General features: G+C 40.3%; 1 protein-coding gene across 6 annotated transcripts in view; it reads right to left on the minus strand.

Annotated features, from left to right (window-relative positions):
- RIC3 (RIC3 acetylcholine receptor chaperone) overlaps positions 1 to 13151 on the minus strand; it is a 63137-nt gene that overhangs the window by 16505 nt on the left and 33481 nt on the right. For all 6 annotated transcript variants that reach the window (XM_047692418.1, XM_047692419.1, XM_047692417.1 and 3 more), the window contains one exon: positions 11073 to 11166. In XM_047692418.1, the coding sequence (XP_047548374.1) occupies positions 11073 to 11166 (94 nt within the window). The remainder of the gene's footprint in view (positions 1 to 11072; positions 11167 to 13151) is intronic.

Here is a 13151-nt window from a genome sequence, read left to right on the forward strand (position 1 = left end):
GGAAAACCAGAACTCCTAAGAATTCTTAAAAGAGATAGGTTGGCTAGGAGAAGCAGAAACAGGCAAGTGAAGCTTTTTCAGAAAATTCTAAATAAAAGCATCCTCTTTTACCTCTGAACAAGCATATTCCTATTGTCCATATCATGCATTAGGTAATTAATCATGGTCTGCCTCACAGCTTCTGAATTTATATAATGACTGTTTTCATAGATTCCTCATTGTCTCAGTTTCGTCTGATAGTCCTGGAGGATGCTGGTAAGTTCAGGACAGTACAGGCACTGTGCCATGAACAATGCAAGCACTAATAAGTATGTGTCAGTTTAATTGGTCCCCATTTCCTTACCACCTGTTTTCTCCCACCTCCCTGAAATCTGGCTTCTACTCCATCATTATACCAAAATTTGTGACAATCATCAATAACACGTTACTCTCAAGTCCAAGAATCTTTTTTTTTTTTTTTTACATTTTATTCTTCTTGACTTCTCTGTACTATGGGCCATTGTCTCCTTGAAATGTTATCTTCCCTTGGCTATTGGGACCTCTGTTTTCCTCCCATTTTAACTATTCCTTGGACCTCTCATCCTGCCTCACTTACCCCCATTCACCTCCTAAATACATGGATTTTCTCAAACCTTGGGCTCTCACTTGTCCATTCTTATAGTCATGCCCTCAGGAAGCAGACCCAGTGTCACAAATTAAACCAATGCCTCTACATAGATGAAACCCAGACTCTACCTCTAATCCTGACTTATCACATGAAAACCAGTCTGAAAACTCCAGTGATCTAGGCCTTTCCACTTAGAAGCCTTGCTATTAATGAAGTTAATCTTAAATTCACTCTTCAAAACCGGGGCTTAGTTGGCCCAGGATGAGGAGCAGCTGCATGAGCAGCCAGGTTTGGAGAGGCTGGATAGAGCAGATTTCAAGATGCTAGAAAAATAGAAGGTCAAGTTAGAAGATACTTGATCAGACTTTGAATATTATAAACCCAGAGGAATCATCAAGTTCTGGATCTAAAAGTAAAGCAGAGAATGAAAGTTTCTTACAACACCATTCATGATTAGAACAGAATTCAGACCAGCAAAAGATTGCAAGCAACTGCCACACAGAATGATGTACCTCAAGAATTTGATCTCATCTCTCCCCATGGCCCTTACTTACCTCCAGCCAAATGACTTCCAAACTTGTGTCCTTGGTCCTGACATTAATATCCAAACTTCCTATTGTTGTTCCACAACATACATAGATGTTCTGATTGCACCTCAACCATATTCAAAGCTGAACTCAAAGCCGATCCCTATACCAAAGTCCTGTTTTCTTTCTCCTCTTCTATGTTTTTATGTTGGCTGATATCATCATTTTCCTGGTCATTTGGACCACAAATCTCCAACTCCTCTTTATCTCTTTCTTCTCTTTCATTGCTATTACCTAGTTTTCCTTTTGGGGAACCAACCCCTCTTTTGCTCATAGTACAAAGGTTAGAGTGAAGTTCTCCATTCCCTTACCTCTCCTTCAACAGTGGCCATGTGGCCCACAGCCAATCATCACACTCAATCCCTTGCTGCAGTGACTGATTCAGTGATACACACAGGACCCAAGTTGGACCAGCTGTACTTTCTCCTAAAACTGAGTGTTAAATGCAGTGAAGCCAGATCTGAAAACTTGTCATGTTAATTCATTCTGACAGCAGAACTTGAAGAACCTGTCCATTTGTTTCTGTCCTCTAACTCCCCAGAGCTTCTCTGGTTCCCCCCCTTTCTGAAACCTGGATTTTCAGCTATTCCTTTGATATTGTGAGCTAAGCCATACTTTTCCAATAAATTCTATCATCTTCTCCAAATTTTTGCTACCCAGAGTTGGCTCTTTGCTACCAAGGATTCCTGAAAAGAGCCTGTAATTTTCAAAAAACTATTTATTCATTTATCTAAGTAATCTCTACACCTGACATGGGGCTCAAACTCAAAACCCCGAGATCAAGAGTTACATGTTGTTCTGACTGAGCCAGCCAGGTGCCTTCAGCATGAATTTTTTTTTTTAAGATTTTATTTATTTAAGAGTGAGCATGAGAGAGAGAATGAGTGGGCAGGAAGGGCAGAAAGAGTGGAAGAAGCAGACTTCCTGCTGAGCAGGGAGCCTGATGCAGGACTCAATCCCAAGACCCTGGAATCACGACCTGAGCCAAAGGCAGATGCCTCACTGACTGAGCTACTCAGGCACCCAACAGTCTGCGATTTTTTTTTCCTCCCTTTTGTCAAGTCCCCTTGATTTGCTGGAGCTTTTCCCATACCTTCTAGCATATAGCTACTCTACCTATCACTAAAAGAGTTACTTTTCTAAAGTACAGCAGATCACATTTCTCCTCAAAAGCCTTTATAGGCATTCTACTATAAAGACAATGAATTTCAAACTTCTCAGCCTACCATCCAGGGCCTTCCAATCTGGGCCCAGTTTACTTTTCTAGCTTTTTCTCCCCTTACTTATCTCCTACCCATTTACTCCAGCTCTGATATGCTCTACTCCAGTTACTCAGGACTACATACTGTTCCAAAAACAGGTCTTGACTTCTCATCTTGTTTGCTGTTTGTGCTACTACCCTCTCCTCTGAAATGTCCCCCCACCCCAAACTTTGCCTGAGGAGATCACTTCATCCTGCAAGGCTTATCCAAATTCCTCCTTTTCCACAGAGCTTCTATGGTAGACAGAATCATGTTCCCTTCCCCACTCCCCCAAGAAAGTCCACATCCTAATCCTTGGAACCAATAATGATGTTACTTTATATAAAAGGGGACTTTCAGCTATAGATAGATTTAAGGTTACAGATCAGCTGGCCCTAAAATAGACATTATCCTCGATCATCTGTGAGAGCACATGTAATTATAAGCGTCCTTAAAGATGGAAGACAGAGGCAGAAAAGGTCAGAGTAATAGATGTAAGAAGGTTGCAACCCACTGCTACAGGCCTTGAAGATGGAGCAAAGGGTCCACTGAGCCAAGGAATGTGGGCAGCTTCTAAAACCTGAAAAAGGCAAGGAAATGGATTTTCCCCTGGAGCCTCCAGAAGGAAATGCCGTCCTGCCACCTTGATTTTAGCCCAGTGTAGGACATCTAACAGGTCTGTGAGATGAAAACGGTGTTATTTTAAAGCATTAGGTTCATGGGCATTTGTTACGGCGGCCACAGAAAACTAATGCCATCCCTGGAGTGCACTTACTCTGACATACAGCTCCTTACAGAGAAAATAATACCTGCCATTGACAACCACAGAAGGCTGCAAAGAGCAAATCAAACTAGGTGCCAGAGAAGGTATTATTGCTGAGACAGCCTGCTTTACTTGAAGTACTTTCTTCAGATTTACCTCATTCATTCTTTAACAGACTAAATAATTTTATAATTATCTCAAATCAGAAAAAAATTTCAAAATAACACACTATTAATTTATAATAAAAATGCTCAGAAAACAAAAAATAAAAAGGAGCTTACTCAACTTGATAAAGGACATCTACAAAAATCGTACAGTTATAGGATGCCCAGGTGGCTCAGTTGGTTAAGTCCCTGCCTTTGGCTCAGGCCATAATCCCAGGGTCCTAGGATCGAGTCCCACATCGGGCTCCTTGCTCTGCAGGGAGCCTGGTTCTCTCTCCACCTCTGCCTGCTTGTGCATGCGCTCTCTCTCTCTGATGAATAAATAAAATCTAAAAAAAAAATCCTACAGCTAATATCCTACCTCATTCATTCTTACAACATGTTCTGACACAGTCAGTGCACCAGCACCAGGAATACGAGTTTGAACAATGAAAATTTCCTGTCTTCAAGAAGATTACAGGGCACTAGGGAACACAGAAAAGTTAACAGAAGATCAGAAAGTAATAGGATGCTTACAATATTCAGCCAGCCTAGGTGGCATGGAAGCACATCAGAGGAACACCTAGCTGAGTTTGAGGTTCAGGATTGGATGCTAAGAGAAAATGATGTCTAAGTTGAAACCTATAAGAAAGAGTTAAAATAAGGGCATGTGGGATGGGAGTTGGGGAGACAGTCAAAAAAGGAAAAAAGTATCTGCAAAATCCTGGAAGCAAAAGAAGATGGGTATTTTAGAGGAAAAGCAAGTAGTCAGTGTGGCTGGAGCACAGAGAGAGTGATAGAGGAAGATAAAGCAACAAAGGGCCATGGGTGTAGGGCCATCTAGGATGATATGACCATGTAGGGACATGTCACCCAAGACCATTTAAGCCAAGTTAAAGATTCTGTTCTTTACTAAGAGCAACAGGGACCTGTTAAAGGGTTAAAACAAAAAAACATAATCCATTTGTTTGGAAGAGAAAGTGAATTGAAGAGAAGCAAAATTAGAGAAAAGAAAACCACATGAGCCACCACATGATACAGGCTCGTCCTATGTCAAAAGTAAAGGCCTCAGGGCAATATCCTTGATGAACAAAGATGCAAAAATCCTCAACAAAATATAGCAAATTGAATCCAACCATATGCTAAAAGGATCATTCACTATGATCAAGCGGGATTTATTCCAGGATGCAAGGGGCTCAATAGCCACAAAAACATGATAAATCACCTTAACAAAACAAAGAATAAAATCTGATCATCTCAATAGATGCAAAAAAACATGTGACAAAATTCAACATCTATTCATGATAAAGTCTCAACAGTGAGCTTAAAGGGAACATACCTCAATATAATAAAGGCTATAAGATGAACCCACAGCAAACATCAAGCTGGAAGCTTTTCCTCTAAGATCAGGAATAAGATAAGAATGGTCACTCTTGCCTGTTTGTTCAACATAGTACTGGAAGTCTTAAGCTCAGCAATCAGATAAAAAATAAATAAAAGGTATCCAGACTGGTAAGGAACAAGTAAAACTGTTCCTATTTGCAGATGACATGATACTATAGATGGAAAACCCTAGAGACTCTACCAAAAAACTATTCCACCTAATAAATGAATTCAGTAAAGCTGCAGATACAAAACTAGTATATAGAAATCTATTTTATAGAAACCTGCATTTTATATACTAATAATGAAGTAGCAGAAAGAAAAATTAAAACAATCCCATTTACAACTGCACCAAAAAGAATACTTAAGAATAAATGTAACCAAGAAGTGCGTGTGAATAAGACTAATGCCATCTTGCACAAATCCACCATGATGACCACTCTGTGACCTGAGACCTTCTTTGGTATAGCACTGCCCCCCAACACATCCTCTTTAATTTGACCACACCCTTAGGTACACCCTTGAGGTATAAGGTCCTTGATATTCTCTAGAGATACGACTGTGATCCTAAAACATTTCCTCCCAGGCTTCCCAGCATATACTCCCCAATCTCTAAGGCTATAAAAGCAGGGCTTATGGTAGGTGGGACTGTGGAGATCTACTGGTCTTGCAGCCACCCACAACACACTTCTGCTCATAACTCCCTTTAATAAACCCATTTGTTATCAAACTGGATTCTTCAGCTTTTTTCTTCCATCTTATGGCTCCTTAGGCCTTTGGAGATCATTTTGCATATGCCTCCCTTCCATAGAGCAAGGTTAAAGACCTCTACTCTGCAAACTAAGACTTCAGTGAAAGAAATTAAAGACAACACAAACAAATGGAAAGATATACCACATTTACAGATGGAAGAATAACCTCAAACTCAGCTAGGTGTTCCTCTATACTACCCAAAGCTATCTACAGATTCAATGCAATGTCCATCAAGACACCAACAGCATTTTTCACAGAACTACAACAAATATGTATGGAACCACAGAAGACCCTGAAAAACCAAAGCAATCTTGAGAAGAAAGAACAAAGCTGGAGGTATCACAATCCCAGATTTTGAGATAAACTACAAAGTTGTAGTTATCACTTTGGTACAGTAAGTTACTGGCACAAAAATAGATGTAGATCAATGGACTAGGATAGAGAGCCCAGAAATAAACCCACACCTACAACAAAGGAGGCAAGAATATACAACAGAGAAAAGATGGTCTTCTCAATAAATGATATTGGGAAAACTGGACAGCTACATGCAAAAGAATACAACTGAACCACTTTCTTACAACATACACAAAAATAAACTCAAAATAGATTAAAGACCTAAATGTGATACCTAAAACTGTAAACTCCTAGAAGAAAACATAGGAGAGTGGCTCAGTCAGTTAAGCTACTGCCTTTGGCTTGCGTCATGATCCCAGAGTCCAGGGATCGAGTCCCTCATTGGGCTCCTTGCTCAGCAGGGAGTCTGCTTCTCTCTCTGCCTCTGTCTGCGTTTGCTCGCTCTCTCTTTCTCTCTCTCTCTGACAAATAAATAAATAAAATCTTTAAAAAATAAAAGGAAAACATAGGAAATAATTGCTTTGAAATCAGCTTTAGTGACATTATTCTAGATAGGTCTCCTTAGGCAAGGAAAACAAAAGTAAAAACAAATTATTGGGACTACACTGAAATAGAGAGTTTTTGCACAGTGAAGGAAATCATCAACGAAACTAAAAGGCAACCTACTGAATGGGAGAAGTAATTTATAAATGAAATTTCTGATAAGGGGTTAATATCCAAAATATATAAAGAACTTTTACAACTCAACACCAAACTGCCGCCCCAACCAATAATCCAGTTAAAAATAGGCAGAGGACCTAAACAGATATTTTTCCAAAGAAGACATACAGATGGCCAACAAATGTATGAAAAGATGCTCAACATCACTAATTGGGGAAATACAAACCAAAACCGTAAGATATCACCTCACACTTGTCAGAATGGCTAGAATCAAAAAGATAAGAAATTACAAGTGTTGGTGAGGATACAGAGAAAAAGGAACTCTTCCTTGTATGTTGTTGGTGGGAATGTAAATTGTTGCAGCCACTGTGTAACAAAGTATGGAGGTTCCTCAAAAAAGTAAAAATAGAAATACTATATGATCGTAATTCCACCACAGGCATTTACCCAAAGAAAACAGCAACACTAATTCAGAAACTATGCACCCCTGTGTTTATTGCAGCATTATTTACAATAGCCAAGACATGGAAGCAACCCAAGTGTCAATCAGTGGGATGGATGGATAAAAAGGATGTGAGTATATATATACACACACACATATATATACTCATACTATATACTATAAATATATATATAATTATATAACACACACACACATATATATACACAAATAGACACAATGGAATGCTATTACTAACCCATAAAAAGAGAATGAGATCTTGTCATTCACAACATGGATGGACCCAGAGGATATTATGCTAAGTGAAATAAGTCAGACAGAGAAAGGGAAGTCAGAGAATGACACAGAAAGACAAATATCAAAATACCTTATAAAAAAAAATACCTTATCACTTACATGTGGAAATAAAAAAAAAAAACCCACAGAAATAGACTCAAATACAGAGAACAAACTGGTGATTGTTGGTGGGGGGGAATGGGTGAAGTAGGTAAAGGACACTATTAAGAGGTACGAATTTCAGGTATAAAATAAAGAAGTCATGTAGATGAAAAGTACCACATAAAGAATATAGTCCATGATACTGTAATAATGTATGGTGATAGATGGTAACTACGCTTATTATGGTGAGTGCTATGTAATGTATAAACTAACAGAACACTGTATGTCAACTATATTTAAAAAACAAAAAAAGCATTCATTCACTTACTTGCTCATTTTTCCATTTCAACTAACACTTTTTTAGAGCCTACTGTTGACCTCTGCTAGGCTCTGGGACTAACAGATAATCTCTGCCTTAGCAGAGCTTAGAGTCTTTTGCAGGGAGACAGACTTATTAATTTGAAAGAAATGACAAGACAGGATGACTGAAGAGATATAGGAAGTGAAGGAAAAAGTAAATCAAGGATAATACTGATTTCTGCTCTGGAGGATTAAGTAGATGGTGAAGCCATTTTCAGAAACGAATATTAAAGGTGGAGTAGAGTCAGCTGGGGATAGATGAGGATTCTCATTTTATACGTTCATTCATTCAAAAGATGTTTATTAACCGAAGAAGGGAGATAATCTATGAGACATGTTCAGTAGGACCCTGAATACAGAAGTCAGGAAATGAAGAGACGATCTTAGCAAAGAATGCCTATGATTACCTCTTCTACTATAATACATGTTCAAATGCTTATTTCAAAAGTGAGTATCTATCCTTTTTCAACAATTAGGATTTCCTTAGTATCTACTATGTGAACACAATGAACAAAACAGATTAAGTCTGTCCTCCATAAGTTTACATCCCAGCAGTCCATGCCCTAAATCTACAGCACTACACATGTCCTCAGCATGCCTGCTATGGCTGTCTTCTGCCCCAGGCTTTACCCTCACTGCTACCTCAGGCCACACCAGGCTTCCAGGAGGTGAAGGATTACAACCAGACATGCTGCTCCAGAAAGGAAATGTTGCTGATCCTAAGGACAGAAGTAAGGACACCTTGATTCTGATCCTTTCCTTAGTCTTTATGTCCTTGGGATGTATACTGTGCTTAGTATCAGGCATAACATGATACAACACGAACCTTCCACAAGGCTTAAACACATGCACAGACATATCGCTCACAGGTAAAAGTTGTCTAAAAGTTTTATTAGATAATATTAAAAACCTTCCCCCATATTTTGATTCTTACATAAGCATTGAGATGAAGTTTCAGAAACTGTGTATTTCTGGAATTTTAAGAAAATCTTACAATTATGGAATTGACATTCTATAAAAGAGGAGTTCAAATGCGTAAATGAACATGTCTTCTGTGTCTTAAAACCTCTCCTAGACTCCTAGAGCCTGGAAATGTATTCAATTTTTATCTGATGGAAAAATACTGGGGTATTTGGGGCTCTTCTAATAATCATAAAAACACAGACTTGTAGAAGAACAAATGCCACAACACTAAGGTTAAAGGATAGAAATATAAAAAGGAGAATAATGTAAAACATGGGGTTACGAGGACCTTTCAGCTTGGAGGTGAAGTCTCATAGGGCCTACCTGTAAGGATACAAGGTGTTGGATTAGGAGTGACAGGGAGAAAGTCACGTTTTTAGGATAGGAAGATTACAGATTTGGGAAAGGGAGCCACAAGCTATGCTCTCTGCAGTGGAGGGAGAGCTGATCCCTAGCTCCTGAGAAGTATGGCGGAAAATGTTTTACACAATCATTGCCATGTGGCAGGCTGGAATTAATAGGTTCTCAAGGAGTCTACACCTTAGCATCCCACCAGGAGTAAACGTTCTGAGATAGGACCTGTGGCCTGAAAAATAATGAGATGGCACAACTCCAGCTTCAGGGTGGGGATAACTCCTCTGCTTACAGAGAGGTAACCCTAGCACAAAGCAGAAAGTAGTCAGGGTCACAGTACTGCATTGCTGGCTTGGGCAATGCACAGATGGTATATACAGGTGGTAAGGTTAAGCTATGTGATTTGAGCTAAGGGAGTGTGAACAGCAGTAATAGTGAGAAAATATCTTCCTCTGGCTTTTTTTTTTTTTTTAAGATTTTATTTATTTATTTGACAGACAGAGATCACAAGTAGGCAGAGAGGCAGGCAGAGAGAGAGAGAGAGGAGGAGGAAGCAGGCTTCCTGCGGAGCAGAGAACCAGATGCAGGACTCGATCCCAGGACCCTGAGGTCATGACCTGAGCCGAAGGCAGAGGCTTAACCCACTGAACCACCCAGGCGCCCTTCCTCTGGCTTCTTACTCCAAGGCCCAGTTATTCAGTCTCCCACGTGGGAGGCCCTGCCCACAGGTTTCCATCTATGGTTTTCATGACCCTTAGGTGTGGCATGTGTCTTCAAATTAACCAGAGCCAGGGTAGAGATACTTTTTGAGAGGCAAGGGTCCATAAAAGGCTGGTAGTTCCCCACCTAGACTTGAGTAGTACAGGGTAAGGGCAGAAAAGATCAGAAAAGTATTGTTGCACAAATTGGTTTAGTCATTCCTACAAAAACTCTGACATTAGATAATGTATATGAAGTGCTTCACTCCAAGCTGGGTTCTTAGTAAGTGCTCAGCAAGTATGAGATTTTACTACACACTCACTGAAGTATACTCGTGTGTACCTATGTACACATTCCTCTACCATTCTGGCAAAGAGTCTGCACAGTCACTCTGCTTTCTAGACCAAAAGGTGGTCAAGGCTCCTGGGTGCAGATAGGCAAGGTTTAGCCACATAAATGTCATTTCAGCAGCACTGTAGACAGACATTGTAGAAAAAGCCAAGCCAGGGAGCTGCAACCTGAAGATGTTCACTCTTGCCTTATCTAGCCAAAGATGCACAAGGCTAGGGCCAAGGAGCTGAGAAAATGATACAGGGCACAGAACCACCAAGATGGCAAACAGAAGACGCCATGGTAGAGTAGTTTTCTGGGGCAAAGACTCCACCGTGAGCCCACAGAGCCGCGGGAGAAACATTTTAGCACATAAGATTTTGCCACTACCTCCCAGCTCTTCCTCCATCCTTGTCAGAGGCCTAGTGGAGACTAAATCCCTCTTTGTTCTCAATCTCACATTCTGGCTTTTCCTCCCTGGCCTTCCCACATCCATATTTTCTTCCTTTTTGCCAACTTTCATCAACCTCCTGAAGCCACCTTTTCAGATCCTCACCTAGCCCTGTCACAGGAGGGCTGTCTCCCATGTGGGGCATCCTAAAGGGCCAGCTGGACTCCTGACACCTACCTGACATGTCTAATCCAATTCTGGCATAGTCAACACAAAATACAAATGCCTAATCTGATCATATTTGCCCTCTTCTTTTTGTCTCAAGCAGATTTAAAAAGGCATAATTTCAGGTAAAATCAGATTATTAGACAGCTATGAAATCATCTTCATTAGAACCTGGTTATTTCACCTTGCAGAACTGCTCATAAACCTCTCCTCACAGTGATATGCACAACACTGAGCAAAGACTCTTGAAAGCATATGGTATGAAAATGGAAATGCTTAGTGAGAAATAATATGTAAATGACAAGTAAGTTGACAATTCTATAAAATGGAAGTAAGTGCTTTAGAAATCAAAGAAAAGCAAAATTTTTAATGGATTCTCTAAATGGGTAATAGTCTTGAGTCCGGTTATATGAAAACCTACCTTTCACCATTAGGTCCAACTCTGTTGATTAGTTTTTCCATGGCTTCCTCTGTCTCCTTCAGTTTTTCTTGCAGGTGAACAAGCTCAAAATTGGCTGAAAAACAAGTATCAGTCTAAGAACCATCATACACACCTCCAAAAGCTCTTTTCTGAAACTGGCTGGCTGGGATGCCCTGTGATAATTCCACCTGGTTCAGAGATTCAGAGAAGAGACTCCATATCTCTCCAGCTGATCCAATCAGGACACAAAGGGTACCAAGGTGTGAGCACTGAGATCTTAAGGATACATGTGTAGGAAATAATGAACAAATCACTCCTCTTACACACAGAAATACAGCAGGACCAGCTAAAGAAAATACATGAGAAAAACAAAACAAAACAAACCTCAACATGGTCACCCAAGAGGAAAATAAGAAGATAGACCTATCCTTTCCAATCCAAATGATGCTTGAGGGTAAAAGTACCGAACGTGCAAGGTACTTTAGAAAAGGAATTAAGGGGCGCCTGGGTGGCTCAGTGGGTTAAGCTGCTGCCTTGGGCTCAGGTCATGATCTCAGGGTCCTGGGATCGAGTCCGCATCGGGCTCTCTGCTCGGCAGGGAGCCTGCTTCCCTCTCTCTCTCTCTCTCTCTCTGCCTGCCTCTCTGTCTACTTGTGATCTCTCTCTGTCAAATAAATAAATAAAATCTTAAAAAAAAAAAAAAAAGGAATTAAGACCCTGAGACGAGCATTCGTTCACCTGTGTTTGAAAACATCTGGAAGATCACAGTCTCAATGCTGCATTTCTTCAATAGGGGACAAATCTTGAACTAGGGTTGAAGCCTCCTTGCCCAAGGTTTCCTATCCTTGTCATTTGGGGTGAAGTGGTGTAACCCTCGCCCCCAGATTCTCAAGAAAGATCAACAGATCAACAGAGATCACATTGATCTACTGACATTAACACTAAGACCCTAAAAGTAGAGCAGAAAAAAAATAGATCAATTAGTACATGAAATGAACTTTAAGGCAGCAGGAAAACAAAATGCTATTTATTACGCAGATAATCCAGTTTTTCTTCACTGTAAAATATTGTATTATCTTTTAATACTTCTAGAACAAATTCTTATGCATGCAGTTAACATCTGCAAAGTGTCTAGAGGACTATGCCACATAAATGCTTAGGTTATTTTTATTTTCTGCATGATTCAAAACAGAAGGATAAGCAGATATAACTGCTACATTATCAAACAGTTGTTCTTAGGAATTTTTAATTGTTTCCAATGCATTATGTGACTGGATACAGAATTTGCTATTCATTTTTTTTTAAGATTTCATTTATTTATTTGACAGAGAGAGAAATCACAAGCAGGTAGAGAGGCAGGCAGAGAGAGAGGGGGAAGCAGGCTCCCTGCTGAGTGGGGAATCTGATTCAGGGTTCTATCCCAGGACCCTGAGATCAGGACCTGAGCCGAAGAGAGGCTCAACCCACTGAGCCACCCAGGCATCCCCAGAATTTGCCATTCTTTGACAGAATCCAAAAACCTCTCTTTTTTTTTTTTTTTAAAGATTTTATTTATTTATTTGACAGAGAGAGATCACAAGCAGGCAGAGAGGCAGGCAGAGAGAGAGGAGGAAGCAGGCTCCCCGCTGAGCAGAGAGCCCGATGCGGGGCTCGATCCCAGGACCCTGAGATCAGGACCTGAGCCGAAGAGAGGCTCAACCCACTGAGCCACCCAGGCATCCCCAGAATTTGCCATTCTTTGACAGAATCCAAAAATCTCTTAATAATTATTTTACCAATGCATTTACCATCACTGCTGGTTTGATGTTATCTCAATTAAGAACAAAAGAACTTTCTTAGAGGATTTCTTAAATATTTTGTAGGATTTCTAAAAAGGATGCAGACTGTGACTGGGGTATCTGCTTCCACAGAGAATCTGGAGTAAATCCAAAAAGCAGTTATGGCCGAGGGCAGATCCTTCAGCGGCTCAGCTTCACTTCATTTTGCTGCAGTCTCTCTTTTAAAAACTTCTGAAGAGGCTTCATTATCCACAGGATAAGGCAATTTGGCCTCCAAGGCCTTCAACAACATGGCTTAACC

This window comes from Lutra lutra, chromosome 10, assembly GCF_902655055.1.
Source record: "Lutra lutra chromosome 10, mLutLut1.2, whole genome shotgun sequence".
Taxonomy (NCBI): Eukaryota; Metazoa; Chordata; class Mammalia; order Carnivora; family Mustelidae; genus Lutra; species Lutra lutra.